This window comes from Taurulus bubalis, assembly GCF_910589615.1.
Source record: "Taurulus bubalis genome assembly, chromosome: 5".
Taxonomy (NCBI): Eukaryota; Metazoa; Chordata; class Actinopteri; order Perciformes; family Cottidae; genus Taurulus; species Taurulus bubalis.
Window position 1 is genome coordinate 18,123,458 of NC_136593.1, and position 24,388 is coordinate 18,147,845.

The 24,388-nt window shown below is 42.3% G+C and overlaps 1 protein-coding gene across 3 annotated transcripts in view; it reads left to right on the forward strand.

Moving 5' to 3' along the window:
• Positions 1-23,491, forward strand: part of LOC306736351 (chemokine-like protein TAFA-1) — a gene marked incomplete at both ends in the record, with an annotated part of 103,024 nt that extends 79,533 nt beyond the window's left edge. The window contains 3 exons of one of the 3 annotated variants that reach the window (XM_079217976.1): positions 4,611-4,751; positions 15,783-15,907; positions 23,402-23,491. In XM_079217976.1, the coding sequence (XP_079074102.1) occupies positions 4,611-4,751; positions 15,783-15,907; positions 23,402-23,419 (284 nt within the window). Of the gene's footprint in view, positions 1-4,610; positions 4,752-15,782; positions 15,908-18,555; positions 18,583-19,820; positions 19,851-23,401 lie in introns of those variants that run through there. The other 2 variants (XM_079217977.1, XM_079217978.1) reach the window with 2 other exon arrangements.
• Between the last annotated feature and the right edge of the window lie 897 nt (positions 23,492-24,388).

The following is a 24,388-nucleotide window of genomic DNA, read 5'->3' on the forward strand; positions in this document are numbered from 1 at the left end:
ATTATATAATTAAAACAAAAGCAAAAACTGTTTGGCCTAATCATTTGAATTATGTGTTTTTATGCAAATGACCACAACAGATAACTTTTAGAATTGTTGAAATATTACACTGACATCATGGCGGTTAATTTTTTGGGGGGGATAATTCTGTCTTGCTTCAATTCGGGAAAAAAAATCAGATTCAGCTGGTCAGACTTTTAAAAAAATTGAATCAACCAAGGACGTTGTAATCAGTGCACAGTTTTCACTTGTCAGTGGAGGATAAACGGTTACAGATTATGGATGGGTCCGTGGCAGCGAAACACAAACCTCCAGAAACTTTTGTAGGTTAAACTGTCCTCACAAACATTTTAAGGGCTGACTAACTCCAAAAGTCACACTATAAACTGACTTAAAGACGTCAGGTTTGCAAAATAAATTCTGCATACAGCTCATAATGCAACACTCTCTGTGGGAGTCGGTGTAAAAGCAGTACTCTCTTTATTCAAAAAGAATTGCTGATGTATCACATACATGTCTAGTCCTTGAAGACACCCCCATTTCTTTCCATAAATATGTCATCTTAAGGTACATTTATGTTTTAAAATGTATGTGGACCTTTTTGTTGTTTGTAAATGCCCCAGTCTAAAAATCTCACCCTGTCCACGCTCTGCAGGAAATACTCTAATATTAAGTATGTTTATTTATCCCAAGCTCCCATTCCGTCTCCTGCTATTTATCTCCACATTTTACAACCATACCTCATTAACAGCTTCTAATTGACCATTGGGCTAAGTTGGAAACAATGAAGCATTGATTTGCTTAAACATAATCACCTCATCCAGTCATTTAATGGCTGCTGTCACTGCGGGCCGCCGAGAGAAAAATTACCAGTTAGTGGTCCCATCGATGCCCTTCACCTCCCCTCACCAAAGGCTAGAGTGCACAGCCACCTACTCCATCTTAGCAGGTTGCTTTAACCCCTTTAGCGGTCTGACAGGCTCCAAGCACTGCATCCATCACAACCTGCAGTCATGTCGCAAGTTGTTTTGATCCCGTATTGCACTGTAATGCAGACGCAGTTACTGTTGTGCACTTGAGCGTTTCAGCAGAAGATATACATTATGGAATGCCAAAAAACTATCGTATGCGTAAATACACACACAAACAAACACAGGCACACAGACGCACACGCGCAGGGATTATGGATGGTCATTTACCCAAGCCCGAACTCCCAGCTACTTAAATGAAAATACTTCTCGTCCAAGTGGCCATTTGTCGTCAAAGTGGCTCTGGTGACTTTGTGGAGCCGTTTAAATTGCTCCCTCTTCCACGTACCAGATGGTTCGTAGTGATCGTGCCTAATGTCCACCTGGTTGATGGCTGGACCTCGACTCATGGCTGATACCCACACAAGCATGGGCGTATGCGAGTGTGTGTGTGAATGTGTATTAGGGATACTAATCTGATGGCAATAATTAAGATAATCATCATAATGATCTCATTAAGCACTATAATATTATGTTCTGTCCAAATGACTTTGTATTCAGTCAATGTCCAAAAGTGAAACACACACAACAAACACAACGGCCCTCCATAATTTTTATACGCTCAACCCCCATACACCTTGTAGTATATTTGTGTTGTGTAGATTGTCGAATGTACCTGAAGGCCAACCACCAGTTTTGATTTCATTCAGTAAAGTACATTAAGCAACTCAATACTTGCTGGTGGTTATCATTGATCTGTTTTTTGCTTTGAGTTATTATTATAATTGCAGAAGAAAACCTTTTTTCAAATTATTTTTGGGAGACTTAAAAGGCCATAAAGGTAAATCCTCCCACCTTCCTCTTGTGGTGGGATTCCTTCTAAACTACAGGAAGTCTACAACCATGAACCTGACTTATGATTAATTTAATCCCCAGTCTTACGGCAAAAGTGTGACACTACTTCCTGTACAACTTTTGGAGTGGAGCATGGCTGTCCTACAGCAGAGGAGGTTGCACTCAAATCAGTTGATTTGTTTTTGTATCGACAAATCTTTCTGTGTAATAAATGGTAAATTTGTGGACTGAAGTGCCTTTGACTAAAATGGGGAAGACACACAACTTTGAAGGTACACAAATGTGCATCTGTATCTTAAAACCTTTTAAAAACCAATCCCCCCTTGGCATGTGTGGTGTCAGAAAGAGTGATATTTAAAACTGTATATCATACAAATATATTAAACAACAGAACCAAAACTGCTGTATTTTGATGTATTGAACACCATAAGTAACATACAAGTGAAGTATATGGTTTGGTACATGAGTAAATTCAAATGGCACAGATGTGCCCTAATGTTTCCTAATGTGCCCAAATGCCCATTTTAGAGACCTCGCCTGAATTTTCTTTGTACTAAACCCTCTCTAACTTTGTTCTGCTTCACTTTATCAAAGTCAACCTTTGCAGAGAGAATGTTCACATAGTGTGCTATGATTTGGGTTAGAGTTAATAATCCTGAAAGTGTTTTTTTTCCAGGCGAACCTAAAACGTTTTCCTTTTTGCTGTGTGTCATCTTCATTTACTCGTAACCAGTAACATATAGACTTATATTCACACATCTGAAAAAAATCTCACATCTGTAGCATTTAAAAATAACACCAAAAGTATTCAAATAGCTCTAGTGGTTGCAGAGATACACCCTTTTTAGTTTGGGTATTCACTTTTCGAGCAGAGGCCTAAAAAATAGGTTGGTTTGTCCCACTGAAGAAACCAATCAAAAAGTCACCGATCAGGACACATTACATCACATATCATTAGTTATATTGATGGTATTTATGAAAGGGGTTTCCCTTCGCTGTTCCTTGTTGGTTAAACCTCTGTTCGTCCAAAATCAGGCTTTGAAGCTATAGCTGATTCAACCAAATGTAGTTTTCTGTGATGCAACGTAAAGGCCTTACTTATTCAGACATCTGCTTTGACTTGAAAGCAAGTCTGCAGGTCAGCAAGCTGACGGTGAAATATTCAACAAGCAAACACATTGTGGGGATCGAGGGTTTTAGCACACTCTGGGGATTTTTCTTCTCACATTTATAGTCTGTGTTCTGCCTCCTCCAGCCCAGAAATATCTGACAACAAGCGCTGAGAGAGTGACATTAATACTGCACGACGGCACGGTCCAGCAGGACTGCAAATGTTTGCCTTTTAATCCAGGACTCGGCGGCCTTTGGTCTGGCCACAGCAGACATTGATGGGAATGGGAGAAGAAAACTGTTGCCAAACTTGTCTCGGCAACTGGGAGCTCAGCTCCGTAATTCATGACCCGAGCCACTTCAAACATTTGCACAAACACCTCAGCTAGAGAAACACACACCAGTTGTTGTCATGCCAGTGGGAGCAAATGCATCTTCCCACCGCAGAAGGATGTTCTCTTTAAAACGTGGTACGGCAGAGTGAAATGAGATGGAATATGTCATTTGGTTGTCTTCTTTTCCTTCTTCTTGCACTCCATCTTTTATGTATTCTATGGATTGGAAAGGATGAGTTCAACCCGCCTCCTCTCCTCTCATCTCATCTCCTCTTCTGTGTCCAGGGATGAGCTCCAGTTTAATTGTTGGACGCTGGTGTCTGTTGCGGTAGCTGTCAAGGGAAGATAAAGAGTTTTTCCTAGGGCGTAAGGAAAGGGGAGAGCGGTGATGGAGGGCCTCTCTCCTGCAGCTCCGCTGGCTGCATTAGCCCCACGCTTTATAATTGTGTGAAGGGGGCACTTCCAGTGGCTCCCTCATTACTCATTGGCATGGCCGGTCCCTGGCAGCCAGATACACCTTGTCCTCTAGCTCTCTCTCTCTCTATCTCTCTCTCTCTCTCTCTTTCTCTCTCTCTCTCTCTCTCTCTCTCCCTCTCTCTCTCTCTCTGCCTGTCTCACTCATTTCAGAATGCCCCTCCGCTCCATCACCCACTCTCCCTCCCATGGGCAATCCTCCCTATTGTTATTTTGACCCAGTACCGCCATCAGCGCCTTTCCCCTTCTCTTTTCACAGAATTTTTTTGACACCCCTCTTTGTCACACTGGGACCTATTGTACAGCATTTGCTCTGACTGATGTCACCCATGCTTTGGAGTTAATGCTTTAGTGTAGTGTAGCCTAAGACTGTATTGGCTCTGGCATGGGACTCAATGCCTATGACTGCCAGGTCTTCCCTGGAGAAGCGTAGAGAAGAGTTTCATCCTTTTTGAATCCCACTGACAACATATGGAAGATATCAACAGTGCAAAGGCAGGCACATTAATACATAGCAAGTGCATGAGGTGATCTTCGTTGTAGGCTGATTGGTATGGAATGAGAACAGCCAGCACTGAGTGAGAGGCAATTAGATGACATAATTAAGATGCCTCAAGGGCCAATTTGTTACACATACTGACAGTGAAAGAGCCCAATGATTGTGCTGCAGCGTGCCTCATGATGTGATGTGAGGCAGTCGAGTTCCTCTCCGCCCATGCTTCATTCACATTATTGTTGATTATTTTGATTTTATTAATGTATTGAACATTGTGGTTGCATCAGTTAATTTTCAGAGACATGTTTAGTCTTGCGTTAATCTCTCACATGTACTGACCGTGTACCACTATGTCTGTCTATCTGTCTGCAGAGGGAGGAACGTGTGAAGTGATCGCCGCCCACCGATGCTGTAACAAGAATCGCATTGAGGAGCGCTCTCAGACAGTCAAGTGCTCCTGTTTACCGGGGAAAGTGGCCGGGACGACACGGAACAAACCCTCCTGCGTGGATGGTGAGGAAATCTCATGTGTTTTAACATTGTACCCAGTATATATTTTAGAGTTCATGGGGACTTGTTGCTTAGGAAATACCGCAGGGGTATAATCCAACATCCCTAAACAAACACAAGCCATGACTACTTTCATATGCACACACACACACTCGACACAATTACATTATTTTTATTTTATTTCTTTTTCTTTTGTTGTCTGTCTTATGCATATTTCATTTTATGTTTCTAATTTTGTAAAATTGTAAATATAATATAGGTGAAGGTTTCAAATAAGCCCAGTTGGCTTTTTGCCTCTTCTTGCTCTGTGATATTCATTTATCTTTTATGTTTTTGTTTTTTTTTGTCATTTTATTGTTTGAATTGTGCAAAATAAATTAAATTAAATTAAAATATATGCTTAGGAATGATGATACACATTATGGCCAACACAATTAACGTGGGTAGTAGCCAGAGTTTGCCTCTTGACACAGACCTGTAGTTAGGATTCACATTCACTTTGAAGATATCGGCAGAAGAGATGTCTTCTTACATACATACATTTCAAAAACTCAGCTCTCAACTCTTTCCAGAAATCATGACTCGCTTACTCAAGATAGTCCTATTTACGAGAAGGCAGACTCTTTTCTGTCGATATCTCCAAAACTAGGCAACTCACACAAACACAATCTACTGATGAATAGCACGACAGGTAAGGGTAAAATATGTATTTTTGATTTGGGGGTGAACTGTCCCTTGGTATTGCAGTATCATCCAATATTCATGTTTTTTTTTCAGATTGATCCAGTAGTTAGTAACTCTACCATATAGAGTAACTCTATATGTTTCTTTATAAGAACACATTGCATATATTATTGTAGTAACAATAGTATTAATGTGAAATAAATTCATAAAACTAATCAATGAAAACAAGAAATAGGACACTGTTATGACATACAATTGGTTATTTCATGTTCTTAAATTTTTTTTAAAACTATTTGTAATAATTAATTATCTAATTTATAATGAAATACAATAAATCTGGTATAATATTGAGTTTATTGCTAGACATCTTTGACTTTTACATGAGACTAAGGAAAAGAAACCCGGAGAGAGTTTTCATGAAAGCAAACTAGAGGTCCCTGTTTATTTCTGCTAAATTTAGATTATTACCGTGTTACTAGGATTATCAATGTATTATTAAATTATTACAGAGAAGAGTTCGCCTTGTGCCAAACTGCAGCTGTCTACATGGCATGTGTGGTGTCAGATGTTACATTGCAGATAAGAAGGTTCCAGGGTGAGATTAGCATCCGGTTTGAATGAATTATGCTTTAATAAACACCTCAGACAACGACCTAGAGCATATTCTAAAACACCTTGCTCTGCCGTCTCAGTGATTTTTCTAATAATAAAAATGCGTTCAACCTTTAAGAACCCAGTGCTGTGCTGCTGGGCATCATGGGAGTTTAAGGATGATCCAGTTGGGCTGTTGAACACCTGAGCAGGGAGCACGTTGCAGATCACATCGCCTAAGGCAGTGCAGGCTGATGGAAATGAATAACTAATAAACACAAGTCAGGGAAGCTCCAGGCTAGTGCACCTGAATTACCTCAGCTGAGAAAAACAATCAGGCAGAGGCGTCTCCATGGGAGGAAAAAAAAAGCTGACAGGAAGTCACAAGTCTACTGAGACAGAACTACGATGCCCCCTTCACACCAGGAAAATCATTTATTGCTCCTCAGTCTGGATCTTTACATCACCACCTTCAGCAGAGATCAAAGTCATCGCTCCAACTGCCCTCTCGACATGAAATGACACTAAAATATCTTCATTAGGAGGGATGGTACACGGATGGCCAGACAGGCCTGCTTAGTGGGCTTCACAGGGTCGGTTAGCCACAACTGACACTCAAGAAAATGCTAAATTGGATACGAGCCAAGGATGACGTGCAACACAATAAAAATGTTCTCCCTGTGTGATGAAAAATAACCATAAACCCTACAAAACTTCAACAGGGAACAGCAACATTTTAAGTCTTTGAGACATTTTGTACGAAAAAGGAATGTGTTTTCCCCGTGGTTGGACACATGAATGAAACATTTGCATGGCTCTGACCTTTTAGCAGACTGGGTTGTCCTTGTAGAGAGGCAGACAACCAGACACTCTAACACAGCATCTTACAGACAAGGGATTTTCGACTCTGTTCATATTCACTCAGATTGTGTCTATTTCAACATTTCCTAAAAACAAACTTCATTTGAGTCATTTTCTTGCCTAGAAATTGCACCATTAAAGCAATAATTCAACCTCAAAATGCCCCCAGTTGTGTGTTCTCACACTTGCAAAGGTGCAAGACTTAATCATGCAAGCAATGTTCCCTCTAATTTTTTTCAGCACTGAGAAACATTTTTTTTTTCTGAGCGCACATTTCAGCACTGTGAGCAATTCTCAACCACGTGACCTGCCGAAAATGACCACAAGCCTGTGTTAGCCATAGGGGATTCAAAGAGATGACAGCAAATGCATCAATATGTATACAAGGTTGATATTTATTCAATGTCCTTTATAATGGCTGGACTTTGGGAACATTTTAATGATGGTGTTTTACCAGTCAGTTTAGTTGAACTTAAAGGATCTTTTTTGAACTTCAATAAGGGGAGGTTATGACTGGTTCACTGGTTATGACTGATAACGATATATATAAAAAATAAAAGTATGAAAGGTGTTTAGTCATTTCTCAGCAGGTACAACATTTAAGTGGAACTTCATTGAAAGAAAAATGCTAATGCAGTGCTTAACAATAATTATAGGCTTATTAAATTGACATGGCCTATATGAACCAGGGCTCTCAAGACAGGTAAGAGTGACCTCTCTCTCTCTCTCTCTCTCTCTCTCTCTCTCTCTCTCTCTCTCTCTCTCTCTCTCTCTCTCTCTCTCTCTCTCTCTCTCCCCACGGAGGCACGTTTTTCTGATTGGCTATTTGTGTAGCCCATTTCTTTTTATTGATTGGCAGGGGATTCGGGGGAGACGTGCTTGATTCCTCCATGGTAAGGGCAACGCGACCAGGTCATGTTTTCGCGCTGCGGCACATTAAATAGCCTAGAGTTTTTTTTCAGCGTGAGAAATACGATGTGTCACGTGACAGTCACGCTCAATGCGTGACACTTGAGAGCCCTGTAAACAATTTAATAACTTCACATTCTTCATATTTAAATATGTCTGAAAGTTTCATCCTACCTGTGTCAGTTTGGACTATTTCATCTAGCCACTCATGTTTGAACGTTTGGCAGACCTTTTTCTGGGGCACCTGCTCTGCCTTTCTTTTCGCCATGGTAGCCTATAACTGCTGGAGCAGGGCCCGCCGAGAGGAGCCTAAACAGCGCCGGCCCGAGCTCATGTGGCGCTCTGGGCGAGCTTCACTCCTGGCGCCCGGAGGAGGACAGCGGGGGTGGGAGGTGCTAACGGAGGCAGAGCGCTAGCAGAGGTACAGAGAGCGCATGTCGAGAAACGGGACGCTGATTGGCCAAGAAGACTCGACACGTCACATCAAAGATCGCATTATTGCGAAGATGGCTCACTCCTATCTCAGAAACACTGGCGCAAAAATGATTTTTAACCCCTGAAAAAAAAGCTTAGAGGGAACACTGCATGCAAGTACCGTTTTGTAGATGTTTTTTAAATAGTGAGGTCTTAGCAAAAAAAATCATGTATTCGGGAAGAAGTAAGCAAAATGGAAGAGTTATATGAAAAGTTTGTAAATGTTTGTTTTCATATGGTTTTGCTGGTGTTAAACGTGGTTACATTGCCTTCAATTCATCACGAATTACCCCCGTTTTTGGATTCTTTGTCGCCACAGAGGCATGCAAAAAGACAGGGTGAGTAATACATATTGAAATAATACTTTTGGGACTGAGGTATTCCTTTAAGATGAAAATCATGGAACAGTAAAAGTTACCAGTATAAGTAGGACAAAGATATAGCAATGAAAAACACCTTCACATGGACAGAGGAACGTAGGTGGAGAAGTAGGAGTACGATGTTCACACTTCATGCCTCCATGCTTCAGGCTCCCACAGCAAGAGAGTTCTTGCTGTTTGTGTATTGATTAACAAGCACTTATCGAGGGAGTGGTGATAAAAATGGAAATGACAAGTCACTGAGCAGCAAGCTACAGTATTGAGCACCATTAAACCACAATGAAAGAGCGAAGAGGACCTGACCTCTTCATGATTTTATTTCCTCTAGTTGGGGGCTTTGCCTCCTCTCTTGGATAATTTTCACCTGCTTGGAAGTGAATCAGGCTGTTATTTATTTAACGATGAAACCACCACGGGATAAGGGCTGAAGGGCAGACGGCATAATTATGTTATTATTCATAAGAGCTCATCTGTAGTTGGAGGTGTCGCGCTTTGCAAACATGCCATTTAATTAAAAGATCTTTTTTGTTGTAAGTGTGGAAATAAATGGACACAGGAGGAGGGCACCACTTTATTCCAGCATTTTGATTGTCTCGGAAAGGTGCACCAGAAAGTTAGACATGTTTATCAACTGGGCCCTGCAGGCTGCCGTTGCACCATGTGAGGGATTATAGACTTGTGGAGTCAGTGGTCTGTCCCCTCAGCAGCACACCGGCCTGGCCCAGATGGAGCTTTCTCCCCGGGTCCCGGCGTTATTAATGTACCGTCCACATGAGGAACGATGCTGCAGCCCAGCTCATCTCGCCGCACCCCAGGGGGACACCTGCCGCCCCCTGTACCATACACAGGTTATGCTACCGCAAACAAACACGAGAAGAAAAAAAATGCCGGTGCTCTGATATCAAAAGTGTATCTTCAGAGGTCATTTGGTTTTGGACACACAAACAGAGCCTGGAGGACTGAACTCTCCTTTATCTTTGGCCAAATTTGTAGAAACAGGCACATCCCTGATGTGCGGTATTATTGTTCATTACCATCAAACTGCAACATCAAAGCACACAGCGAGGATCGGTCCCATTGTCGAGTGTTTACTACCTCGTGATTACGGGCCTCGTGGGGTTGTTGCAGTTGCTATTGGTAACTGTTTGGGTTGTTATTAATACATGGGGATGTGACGACAGCTTGCGTTGTAAGGTGGGGGTCTGCTGTCAGATTATCCCTCTGGTGGGAATTGATTATTAGCTCTGACAAGGAGAACTATGTCCCAGATATGTCAAGGCCAACGAGGCTCTTAGTGAAGAACATCCCTTTTAACAAGTCAAACGCTCATATCTCTCCAGCCTCGCCGGGCCGATCACATGCACTTGGATTAGGCGCTCGTCACTGCACCACTGCCTTTATCCCAGTGTATGAGACATGTAAGCCCTCTGCCGCAGTGTGGACCAACACACACAAAGACACACACACACATACACACATATGCACTCATTTACCCAACACACGCTTGCAGATGCCCTAATACGCGCACATGCTACCACTTTGTGTTGTCATGTAGCTGCTGTAGCAGTAAACTCTTTCGACAAGAGATGCACGCAAATGCCCGCTCGCTGCTGATCACTGATGGGGAATGAACCCTTCTGTTTGGCTGCGGGCGCATATATCCGAGCATGACAGGTTGTCATGGTACATTTGAGATACTTCCGGGGGTGTGTGTGTATGTGTGTGTGTGGGTAGGGGGTGGAGGGGTTGGGGGCACATGGACGCAACTTGAGGGGAGGGAACAAGAGGTGCTGCGGTGCTGTCAGAATATCATCAGCACGCAAGAGTTAATGTGCACAGATTGACACGGTCTTTAAAACATATTTGTTACATTACAAGGCCACCATTGTTATTCGGGGGAATGTCGTTCATCAAACAAAACCATGCCGTTGCATGTGGTCTTTGCATAAATACATGTCTAATCTGCAAGAATGTATTCATTACTTCCTCGCATGGACAGCCAAGTATAAACTGATGGCACCCAAGAACAGCCAAGCAAACATCTCATCCTCATATTATAAAATCCCCGTCCCCCCACAGTTCGCCTCTCATTTTGGTCTCAAGCCCCCCCAACCACCCACCCACCCATCCATGCTACTGTATGTGTCTGGCAAAACCTGCAGCAGATACTGCCTGAGGCGATGGACAGAAGGAGCACATTATACTGTACAATGGGAAACAATGGCTCGTTTCTCTTACAGGCAAGCACAGGCAGACTTAAGAGAGTGAAATCCTCTTGGGTCAAAAGAGATGTTTGTGTCTTCGGAAAAGTCGAAGATAATGATTGTGAAGCACGTTTTCTCCTCCATTTTGTTACGTCCCACTGAGCTCTCACTGCATCGACGATGTGATTAGACTTCCAACCTTTGACCTGCAGGAGAGGATCTGACCCTCAGCTGGAGTTCAAAGATCTCCTGAGTTTAGTTTCTCTCTCTCCTTCTTTCTGTCTCAATTTCTTCTTTGTTTATTTGTTGAAGCAACACCACATTTCCTACCTGCTCTCACTACTCGAGTAACTTGTCGACAGTTGTGCTGAGAGAGAAGTAAAGAAAGACAAGTCAGATCAATGTCAGCTGTGTGGGAGATATGCGTTCATAAATGGCTTTTGTACCCACGTAAAGGAAAGGGAATAACCATTAATAGGCACGCACCTACACCAACACACCAACGTCCAGAGTCACTCTCACTCACGGCTGTCTAAAATGCACAGAGACACACACTGACACACTCATAAAGGAATCACTGGATATTGGAATGTTGAGCCGGAATTACTCCACATGCCGTGTTTTGTTTTGACAGTATTTGGGGCATTTTCTGTTTGTGTGTGTAACTGTACATTACAGTTTTACTTCAATGAATCTGAGTTCGTGCAAAGTAAAATGAAAAAGACTTTATGTGGTATCTCTAAGAATTAATTTAAATAAATAAAAAAACACATCAATAATCAAATTATTCCTAAAGTCTGCAGGTGGCCATTACATATTCAGAAAAGCAGTGTAATTAGAAAGCCCAAAGATAATTCCTGAATAGCTAATCAAATCTCTGCTCTCTCGCCTCTGAGTGGGCCAAGGATTAATGCAGAATAATGACTCTCTGAAGCTGACCTCAGATTCAGGGGTTTGCATCTCAGTCCCACTCTAATTATACACTTGCTTCATTTGCTTCATGCTCTTATGACCCTTTCAATACTTCGGCGTTGTTGCACAACGCTTGCACTCATACCTCTGTCTCATTAGGAAGGCATTGTGCTTTCTTCTCTAATCAAGCGGTTCACTATAACCCCTCTTGCCTACTTGCATGATTATGTGAATGAGTGATTGATTGATGGGCCGTGTTTGGATAATAACTGGATGATCGGGGCACCGGTGTAAAGTGGTATAGGGCGGAGACAAAGGACTTTCTGGTAGTAGAGATAGATGACCTGAGAAGAAGTGAAGCTGGTTGTTAAATGTGAACTTTCGAGAAGCACTGACCGTGCAAACTTTAAATTTAACCAAAGACAATTCAAAGTTCAATTGCTTTCTGGTCCAGATCTTGGATGATTTAAGTGACTCGCCAAAAGATAGACGCTAAGGTGACGTCGTTGGAATGCTACCGTTTTACGATGATTAATTTAAGTCCAGCGAGCGAGTTGAAAGCCATTAACTATTCATTGAGCCCACAGATTCACAATTTTGACACAGGCAGAAATCAATCCACCTCCTCATCAGTCAAGGTGTTCAAACATTCTGCTACCTGGCAGGGACGCGTCAGCGAGTTCAATCCATCACAGTGCGCACTCACCTGTGATCTGACAGATGCACTTGTAAAAAGGTCCAGCGCTTCATGTTTTTCAATCAATTCAAGTCCCACTCTCGGGTTGTTTGTCCATCAAAGCCCGAGACTCCAGCCTGGTACATGGCTAACATCTTGAATCAAACACTCTCCCCGTCCTTGTTTTCTGATTATTCCGAGCCCATCTGTCATCTTTGACAGAATACAGCAGCTACTCTATGGCAATGTGTGAGCGTCGTGTTAATTGGTGTTGACGCTTTAAATCACACCGAAGGCTTTCAGCTTGTAAACAGATCGATCTAAAAATGAATAGTCAATATCCAACGGGGTTAGTTGTGACAGTTGTGTGTCCCCCCACCCCCTCATGCACTCACCAGCAGACACAAAGGAGGAGTTGAGTGTTCTGCTGCTGGAACAAAGGTTATACCCTGTGTGCTGATGGTTGCACTGGGAGTAGTGAACGCAAAATGACTGTTAGAAGTCAGTGGTCACCAGAGAGTGATGCATGGATCTCGGCCCAGAAATGGCTCATCTCCAGTGGTCAAGGTCAGAGCCAGATGTTCTGGGTACAGCCACGGACATAAAGTAAGGCTCTTCTCTTTTTTCAGTTTTTTCAGTTTTTATTTTTTTATCACTGACTATTTCTGCCCTATCGAACAAAAACGTAATATCGGTCATCATAGAAATAACCAATGAACATAAGAAACAACACTATGAGAAACTATCCAGACTCATGTCATGCAGACGTTTCCAGGACTCTCCTTGTTTAAATGATCAAGGCTTCACTCCCAGAGTGAGAGGTGAATTCAGTTCTGTGAAGTAAATATCATTCAACTTTCATGCAAAGCGTCTCTCATGTTTCAGCAACTCGGATGAGGCACCTCTTGCTTTCGTGCCCTCTTTTTCTCCCTTTTCCTGCTTTCTCTCTCGCTCCATTTGAAGGGATTGATTTTTTGCTTCGCAGGTATCACTCTACCAATTTCAATTTCAAGTGGATTGTCCATTCACATTGTTGAATATTAAGCCTCCTCAGTGGGTGATATAATGAAGAAAGAAAAAAGTTCACCCCACCTTGCTCTGCAGCGAAGAAGGCACTATTGAGTGGCTGTGTCGCGGCACTGCATCCTCACTTGGTGGAGCTGAGAATTAAACACAAGGGCTGTCCTCAACAAAGAATTTCTTAGTCGACTGAAACTGCAACTTTCTCCACAAATAATCACACAAAAGCGCCACGTTAAATCTTGTGTTTTCTCACACATTTCTTGGGAATAAGCTTAAAGAAAAGACATACGGACTAAATCAATCGTAGTCGACTAAGACCAAAACCACTGATTGGTTGACTAATCAACTAAGAGGGTCCCTATTACACACATCTCCTCAAGCCTTTGCTGCCATGGACTTCCTGCATAATTATGGTGTCGCAATTAAACCACAGCAGAATGTAAACATGATTAACGGTGTGAAATGCATATTTAGCCCATGGATGAAGACAGAGGGGGGAAAAGCAAGGAAAAAGGGCGCTCAGTGGATGATGGACCAACGTGTGGTAATTAGTGGATAAGGTAAACAGCCGTGGGGGGAGCCAAAGGGCGGGTTCGCAGCCTGTTAGTGGATGCTCTCATTGTGGCGTTGAGTATCCTCGGGCTCATGGAGGGAACCGCGAGGGAGGAAGTCAAGAAATGCATCGAGTTCAGTGAGCAGCAGTAGGGTGTTGTTCTGTGTCCAGTTTGGTATACGCGTGTGTGTGTGTGTGTGTGTGTGTGTGTGTGTGTGTGTGTAGGTGTGTGTGTGTGTGTGTGTGTGTGTGTGTGTGTGTGTGCGTGCGTGCGTGTGTGTGCATGTGTGTCTGTTCACACAGAACCGCATGCTCTGTGCTGTGAGGGGACTGCACTTTAACAGTCTTCTTTCTTTCATCAGTTGGAGACGGCATGTCGTTCGTACTCACAATTGATTGGTGGTTGGCCTGTAACCTTGGCAACACAGGCTGGAGGGGAAATGATAGTTTTCGAGTTGGTTCAAAAAAATGGGTTTGGAAAATGAAATGACACTGCTTTAAGTAATTGCATTCACCCATTCATTTCACCTGCATATCCTCTTTATGTTAACAGGAAATGGTCAGAAAATGCCCCTAAAAAACTCAGTTGGATGGGGGAAGATGACTTATCTAAAAAACTGCTTTAAACATTACACTTTTGCTGTCAGAAGCCTCATACAGAGGAGTGTGAAAAACAAAATAAAGGTTCTCCACACATCCATAAATGAATTAGAACTTGACTTTCAAAAATGGTTTTGATTTGAGCGCCATGATTTAATTCAAAGAATTGTTCCCACTGCAAGACAGCTGGATTTAACAAAAAGAATAAAACACAAGAAAACCATATTAGATGCATTTCTAGCTACAGGGCTTTTTAGCTCGCTTGATATACAGTACATACTGTCACAAGAAATACAGCCGTTCATTTTGAATACACTACAACGATACGCATGCAGAAAACAGGGAAGCACATTTACATATGGACTTACATATCATGAAAGGTTTTTTTTGCGATCATCACACTTTTTTTGAGGAACACACACACACATACATACACTACACTCAGAGAGAGACTTGATTGCAGGAAGAGGAGAGGAGCGAGGGAGATCTTGATGAGAACATATTTGTTTTTGTCAGATAGCTAGAGGAAGAATTCAGTTGAAGTTAATGAGAGGCAATTAGTTTTGATTAAAAACGAGATTGCTCCCCTGCAATGTAGCTATATCAAAACAAAATAATGATTAATTTCTGTTGGTAAGACATTATTGTCGACAGCAAAAGTACCCGTGCAGCAATGATACAATTGCTCTAAGGCCAAAGAAGAGGGAAAAGATCCATTCAGAGACGTGCCTCCTGTTCCTCTGGAGTTGCTCATAATGCAGTGTGTGGGTGCTTGTGTATGTGTGCACATATACAAGTGTGTCTGTGTAAAATCGCTCGGCTAACTAAATGGTGTTTGCGTGGGAGGATTCAACTATTTGTGATGATTCTTTAAACTCCGGTTAATAAATGTTTTTTTAATAGTACGTTATTATCATAGTTTATTTCACTTGTAATGCTCATTTAAGGTTCTTCTGTAATTATGCCCCTTAACTTTGCCTTTAGGTCTTTTTCTACTAAATTCACTCTTTTTCCTTTCCCACTCTTTTTCTTTTCCTTTTGTTTGTTATATTATAGTATTATCATTATCGGTATCCGTGTGTGTGCATACACACATGAATGTGTCCACGCACATGTGTCTGTGTGATAAACTAACCTGCTCTGTTATGTATCTGTTCCCTTCCACAGCCTCCATTGTAATTGGGAAATGGTGGTGTGAGATGGAGCCATGTCTGGACGGAGAAGAGTGTAAGACTCTGCCCGACAACTCTGGATGGATGTGCTCCTCTGGGAACAAAATCAAGACCACAAGAGTGAGACCTCACACACACTTACAAATGCATTTAAATGCACTGACAGACATCCACACCAAATGCACAGATGCACATGTACACGTGAAATACGCGCACATGGCGGTTATGTGTTCACATCTCACCCAGACACTAGGGCTGCAACTAACAACTATTTTGATAATCAAACTAACCTATCAATTATTACTTTGATTAGCTAAGTATTAATTGGATAAAAAGTATATTTAACAGCTTTTTATAAAACCATAATAATAATCTATACGTACCTTGTAGTCTTATATTTGATCAAATATTGCTCAGTTTCAGTCAGATTCACTTTAGACTGTCTCTGACTGATAGTATGAAATATTCTGCTTCAACAGAATTGCTTTGCTCGGCAACACAGCTTGGGTCCATGCTTACTTCCTGTCAGCTGATGTCTGACCGGGCAGCTGGATACCTTGATCCATCACAAACAGACGGAAGTTATTTCTGTCCGTTATTTCTGTCTATTGTGTTTGTTCTTAAATTAGAACATGTAAATGTGCGTTTGCCTTTTCTCCGCTTTACTAGTCTCTGCCTCCGACGCTTTTCAAATGCTTACTACAGAGACAAAGGAGAGCAGAGGAAGATGGCGTCATTTCCTGTAATTGTGTGCTTCACTTCCCCGATGGAGACGTGCATCATAACGTTGACCCAACGAATCGATGATCAAATCTGTTGCCAACCATTTTTATGATTAATTAAATCGATTAGTTGTTGCAGCCCTAATATACACACGTGCACACATATCCACATGTGCACAGCAGCACATATTTTCACACAGTGTATGCCCAAATGCCAATCTAGTCAACCGCCCTTTTAGGAACTTCAACTGAGAAAATCACGAGAGTTAACGAGATTTAAATAATTTGAATGAATGCATTAGCAAAGCCTTTCTGCCAACTGCCTCCTTAATTTTTTTAATTAGCTTCCACCATTTAACGATTAAACATGCACAGTAGTGGTGTAACGGACCACTGTTGATCCGTGATCGGTACGGATCCCCAGTGGCGGTTCGGCACACACGCGTATGAATTACTCAGTTTAGCGTTAACCACCACAGTGTGAAATAAAGTTTTACTGACGATTGTTGTTGGCCAATATTCAGTAAAATATACGATCAGGACATCCACATACATGCTTTCTATTCGCCAATCTCTGATAATTCAGCATGATGTGTTCACATGTAATCTCGAAAAAACCTTAATAAATCTGATTATTTTAAGGAGATGTTTTCACAACATAAATAGATATTAGAGAGGGAATTGTGAGCTTTGTAAAGTAGCTCTAAGCCGCTTATACTACATCATTAAAACTACTAGTGATAAGATTTGTTTAAATCAATAAAAAATACAATGTTTTATTATCATTTGTGTTTTTATCAACAAAAAAAATTAAAGGATAACACAATTGATTTCAGTGGAAAAACTAAATAGTCTGGAATATTGTAGAGCAGCTGTATAATATAACAACAATATGGATCGGCAATAATCGACAATTAGTATCGTCATCAAAAATTAAAAAAACGGGATCAGGTATCTCTAAAAGTTATATTTGCTCCCTTTTTTTTCTTTTGTGCTGATCCAGTGATCCTATTCGTGACTCTGATCCGTTATACCATCTGAACAGTGAGTTTTGTGATCCGTTGCACCACTGATGCACAGTGTCAAACGTGTGTCAAACGTGAGGGTAAAAAGGCGCCATACTGTACAGAGAATACTCAGAGAGCACAGAGCATCTGTGTATAACACGGTAAGCTCTGTTTCATGTAAGCAACCTATCTAAAGGCCCATAGTAGTAAAGAACAAACATAAAGCAGACAATAAACAAACAGGTGGGCTCTGCCTCGGGCCACACTCCTCTCAGAGATAAAGTTAACTGCCACTCTGCTTCTCCACTGCCTTCTGGCTCTGTAAACTGACTCCGAATGGGGCATGCAAAAATAATGAAGGGAGTTAAGTCCTCGAAGGAAGCAGTCCAGCACTCTGCGACAGGTTGATCACCCAATTTGTATTCATTTAATTGACCCCCCCAAACACACACACACACACACACACACACACACACACACACTTGCTTGCGATCAGCATACCCCAGTTTTCTCGTAGGGCTTGGTGAAAATGACTGAGAATAGAAGCAGAGATTTAAGTGATGATAGGAAACGGGTAAACATCCAGTGAAGGTTAGACCACACGGGGCCTCCCAAGGCTGTTCTGCAGATTTATATGTCCGCAGATAGACATAAAGCTTTCACTGGACCCCTTCACAGCCACCACAGGCCCAACATGTTCAGAGAGAAGTTGATCGAAAAGGGCTCTCGCCCATCTGTCAAGGTGAGGCGCGTAGTACTTCTCCTAAAGAATGCATCTTTAATTCTCAAATCAGTCCTTTGCTCAATTTGAAATAAGTCAACTGAAAATAATGATTGTCTTCATAAAACAGATTAGAATACATGAACCAAGATTGTACATTTCTGCACATGAATGGAGGAGGAGCTTCATAACATATCTATGAGTAAAATGGCTTTCGTCTGATATGATCAAAACCTTAAGAGGTCAAAAAGGTCAGGCCGCAAGCTGCTTTTCTACCCAATACACACGTGTCCTTTTTTCTTGACCCTCTCTTTGCAGAATACCCAGCCATACTCCCCTTTTTAGCTTCCGGAAGCAAAATGCAGAGGATGGGTCAACAGAAATTGAGCTGCATTCTTGCTTCTGTAAAGGTTAGTCTTTTTCTCAAGCTGTTGTTTGTTTTTGTTTTCCCGTCTCTCTCACACATCACTGTACTGCACTTGAGTGTCGGGGCGGCAGGAGTGGGACCAGCTCATGTTCAATGACTTCTCATTAACCCAAATACTCAGTGCGAAATAATCAAGTGTGTGTTTACATGCTGTGCATGATTAGGCAGGCGTGACACAAATACTGAACGCACCGCCGCCCACTATAAATATTTATCATCCAGCACTGGCACGCACAAATAAAAGAAGGAAGTTGCTGCATTTTCATACAAAACGGTGTCACGTTTACTAAAATACGGGTACACACGCATGTGCTGCAGCAGCACATTTATGGAGTACACACACACACACACACCTCAACAGAACCCTGCTGTCAGTGAACAGTGTAATGGCAGGATCAGTCGCTCCTCCTTTCATTGCCTCCTTTGTTCCATGTCCTGTTTTTACTATCGGCCGCTGTGTGGGCTTGATTACAGTGACTGACTCCGCTCTGCCAATCCCATTAGGCACTAATCTGTGACATGCTACGTGTGTGTGTGTGTGTGTGTGTGTGTGTGTGTGTGTGTGTGTGTGTGTGTGTGTGTGTGTGTGTGTGTGTGTGTGTGTATACACCCCCACATGTGAACGAGCCCCCCGGGCCGGCCCTCATCCCTTTTTACGTCATGTGGCTTCTTATCAGAGACCACTTCCCGATCCCCCTCTGGTGGTCTTGTTGAAGCAGCTATCAGCACACACCAAAGCCACCAAGGCTCCATGAAAGGCCTTTTATCCTGCACTCTGCTCCCATTTTCTTTTCTTTTTTTAATCAACATTCCTCATTCACCTGCTTCTCTCACCAAATTGCCTCATTTGTATTTGTTTTACTTTACAAGCCAGCAAGCACACAACACGACATTGTTTGTTTTTTTGAAATCTCCGCCATTTCATTTCACCTGCAGGTTTTCCTTTTGCTCTGAAAAGTGTCAGTGAAGCACAGTGAGGCGGGCGCGCGCACACACACACACACACACACACACACACACACACACACACACACACACACACACACATCCTTCGACATCCTTCACAAACGATAAAAAATGGCATGCAAAGTCAGACGCCAAGCTAAGCCAGTGCCTGACACCCGTGTTTCTTCTTGTCTTTCTCTATGTCTTTCAGAGAGGGAGCCCTTCATTGCCTGTTCTATAGCAGCAGACAAGGCAGGCCCTTTTGTTTGTGGAAGTCACAGTGAGAGCGAGACTGGGGGAGCACCTTCCAAAAAACACTCGCCCACCATAGATCTGCATTACCCGCTCCACTTGCTAAATAGATCAAACCATTCCTGCTCCCTCCAAACAATTACACACCTTAAGAGAGACAGGCAGAACGAGTGGGCTGGATTGAAAGAATCTTTTCTCCCCTGCTTTTGATGATAGTGAGAAGAATTATGTTCCCGTGATAACCTCACTGTTAGTGTGCTAGAGTGAATATGAATTTGTCATCAAGGCGGGGATGTCGTAATACAGCCCACATCAGGCATCCAATGCATTTTAATGACTTTTCTTTAGTTATTTCACACTGCAACATAATTCATGTACAGTAGTTGTTTTGACTGTATGAGGCCACAGCATTCCTACTATGGAATATGTAATTGTTCAGATTAGTGAGTGCAAAGCGTTGGACTCAAGTGGATACTTTCACTCTTCACAGTGGGTCCCATTCAACTAGTCCAACATGATTTACTTGCTGTTCAGAGACCTGTGTGTCCCATATAAAAAATAAAAAAGAGCTCAGCACACTTTTTTTAAACAGAATAGCACACTGTGACAGGATGTCGCCCATCTGTGAGACAGTTTCAGAGCAAACATGACCTACAAGCAGACACATCGCCATCTAATTTGTCAAATCGGGAGATGACACTCTGCAGTTGATCAAAATGAACTCCGAGCGGCCATGCCATACACAGTTCAACTTCACCGAGAAATCATCTGTTCCATCACTGTGCTTGACAACACCTCTCTTCCTCCTGCAGTCCTGCACAATGTCATCCACATGATAAACATAAAAGCACACACACACAAGTGGTCAACAGCAGTGCGTCGTTTGAGATATACGACACCGAACTGCCAAGAAGGGCCAGGTTGTCCTACTACTCATTACCCTATAGCCATTTTCTTTTCTCATTGTCGATGTCACATTAAATTGATCTTGATGTATTTTTTTGTCTTGTGTCTTCTGTTTTTTAGAGCGTGCTCTTTTGTGTGGTTTGAGGAGGGTTTCTCAGCTGGCATGATTGATTTGTTCAGCGCCAAACAAGAAAAGAGGAAAGGGGAGGCCGTGTTTGCACTTAGTTATTTTGCTAAGGCAGTTGTCCTTGGCTCCTTTTACTAACTGGAGTCTGAGTAAATTGCAATTTAATGCGGCCGGCAAATTAGAATGCAGCCGGCTTAGTTGCCAGCAAAGATGGGATCGGCAGCAAATCCTTGAGCAATCCGCCACTACCTGCTGCACTGTTCATTTGAAGAGACAGAGGACAAAAAAAAGAACAGAGGGCACTTATAGTCACACACACACACACATACACACACACACACACACACACACACACACACACCTACACACACACGTGTAGGTTGAAATGACAGCATTTGCATACAACCCCTCTTCTCCCACTAACAAACCTCTGGTGGATTGGGTCTGAGATAGAGAATGAGCCGTAAAATCTAACCAGCTCTTGCTCTGACAGAGGTCATTCTCTGCTCCAACGTTTTGATATGTCGTCCTATAGCAGATGATACAGATGAGCCCAGAGGATTAATGTGTTTAAGGATCATTGGGGGGGAAAGGAACAAATCTGCTCAGAGAAAGAAGCTTTTACGAGAGCTGGAGGTGAAATCAACACGTTAAATCTGAGACTGTGAAGTTATTTAGAGCATACAAAGGAACAGCTGCAGCGCAACCTTAAATAGGCAAGACGTAGTCGGCAAGGGAGAAAACGTCAGTACTGCTAAGTGTTTCCTTAACATGTGAGACAGCTCATTTTGACATCCGTCTTAAAAAGTCATTTGGCCTTCAAAAAATATTTTTCTCCAAAAGAAAAAAAATCTGCCAGTGGTGTTCCACTTATTTCTAGTGATGTTTCCCTTGTTGCGTGTCCTCAAACAAAATAGGCCGAAAAAGTACTCACACCTATGCAATCCTGTAAATGTGTTATTTTAGAAACTGAAATATTTCTAAAGCATCAAAATACCGTATGTAATGGATAATTAGAGCAGCTCTCTTTTAAATGTGCTTATTAAAATACATTTGGATTGAAATTAGAGAAAACATTTCTTATTTCAGTAAGTGCAAAAGTGAATGTGAAAATAATGAAAATGGTCAAATTCCTGGATCTGCACCAGAAATAATACCTGCACCTTGAGACTATGACCAAACTGCACACGGTTTTGGAGATATTGACTAACGGCCCTGATTACAAAGAGGACTGAAAACATGCTCACCTTTAAGAAGGAGAAAAACAAAGATGCAAATAACACTTGATTCTAGAAGATTCCTTATTGATTTTCCCTAAAAACTGTTGAAACAAGTGCAACCCATTGGAAAATAAACAGATTTAAGACCTAAATGGCTTGCTTAAATTAAGACTTTTTGTCGTGTCTCAAATGATTCTGTCAAATCAAACACAGTCTCCCAAAAACACAACAACTGCACTGCATTATGTTTTCAGACTCAGCGATGACGCTAAATTAAACCCACATTAAAATGCCAGCGGAGTCTCCTGCTTTCATGATTGTTCTCTGAATAGTCTCAAAATAACACACCAAACACAGGAGGAAAATACAGGTGCACATAATTCTATCCAGAGAAAACGGTCGATAAAATCATTTGGCTCTCTTGCCATCATGTCCAACATATTGGAGCTCTGAGATTCCAGAGCAGCATCCTTCGCAATCAAATCCACACACCTGGCTACCACCTGCCAAGCCGACAGGAAATGTCACTGCTGTATTTCTTAATTGAACAGGATTATGGGATTTCTAATTGGCCCGCGGTGTTCAGGGAACTTCAGACTTCCTCACTGTCAAATACTAAAGCAGTAACATAAATGGAAAATGTGTTGACGGTGAGGTGAAGAAGTATTCTGTCATAGTTGTTGCTGCCTAGACAGTAAAAAGAGGCCAAGAGAGACTCCATTGTTGTAGACATCGTGCGCATCATTTTTATTCAGGTTGCTGGAAAGTAGGACATTCAATAGCAGTTTCAAGGTTAAACAAAAAAAAGCTCAGATTTCACAGTGGGAGCCCTGATCCCATTTAGCAAAACCAAAGGGATTTTATTGTGTTAGAGGAAATTCTCAGCTATGATTGGCTAGCTTGATTTGTAGGTGCAAATGAGGGGGGTGGTGTGACTAAAATGGTCTGAGATGAAGTCATATCAAATTGTGACTCAGACATACACAGCAGGGTGTTTTTGTACAAAGAGCTTCCCTGATATATCCCGCTCCATCTATAAATGCCAAGCACACCTCCGTTTTCGGTGCCGTTTCCTCTCGTGTAAGCTGTCTGTTTTTAGCAGCAGCGAGAACCAGGAGGTGAGGCGCAGCTGTGCAAAGCCCCCACAGTTCAAAAGACTCCCCTCGTTTTTGAAACACGCGAACGGAACAATTCCTCTGGGTGTAATCCTCGCACACTTGTATGCCTTTGTTCTATCTAAGTGCATGTGTGTTTTCTCTCCTCTCCTCTTCCTCCTCTGTGTTGCAGATTCATCCTAGGACCTAACAGAGAGCTCCCGTTGCAGGGCTGTGTGCCAGGCTCTTCCCTTCATACCCTTTCTCTACCCACCGAATGGACTAAAACTATTACATCCGCGTCTACTGACTGGATTACCTGGGACCACAGAAAGGATATCCACCCAGATAAAACAGCTTTGCTCGCGTGGTGCCAAGGATTTGAAACCAGACTAATCCCCTGTTTGATCAATGAGCCTCATGTTGGTGACTCTCCTCTTCCACACAGCTGTGGCCAGTCTCCGACCCTCTCTCTCTCTCTCTCTCTCTCGCTCTCTCTATCTCTCTGTGTTCCCCTCCCTCTGTCCCCCCGCTCAAAAACTGAAGCAGCTTAGCAGGGGTTATTTAGGGGTTGTTAAAACATTATTTGAAGACATTCACACTGCCTGAAGGTAAACCGGTTTCGGAGCCTACATGGACCTGAACATATGGGATCCACAGAACTGAGGGCAGACATGGGAGTTTCGGGGGTTTCCTTGATTTCCTTTTATTTCTGTGCGGAAGGCATTCGCGTTGGACTCATTGCCGCAGCTGGACAGCCTTGCTGTGACAACACTGGATTGTCAGTGACAGAGACCACTAGCAGCCTATAAACGAGTCCATGAAGAATCTTTGAGTGGCTTTGGGTTCATCTTCGGCCTTCGCGACAGACGTTTGGACTTTTATTCGTGGGCATGCCCGATGTAAATTCATGAGCACTTATTTTCTTTGTGTGTAAGATACTTTGTGTATAAAAACATATATAAATACATCACATATAAGATGACAGATCCAAGAAGCTGAAAAATATATTGAAGACTCTATTAGGAGCTCAAGCCCCATGGAGGAATATTGATCAGCCACTGAATATACTTATCCAGAGGCTGCTGTTGTCCCAATATGGTGTGTATAGGACTGCTTTGCAGTATATGCTTGCATTGGATAAAAGCAGAGTCATAAGAATAAGTATTGGTCACTTTCG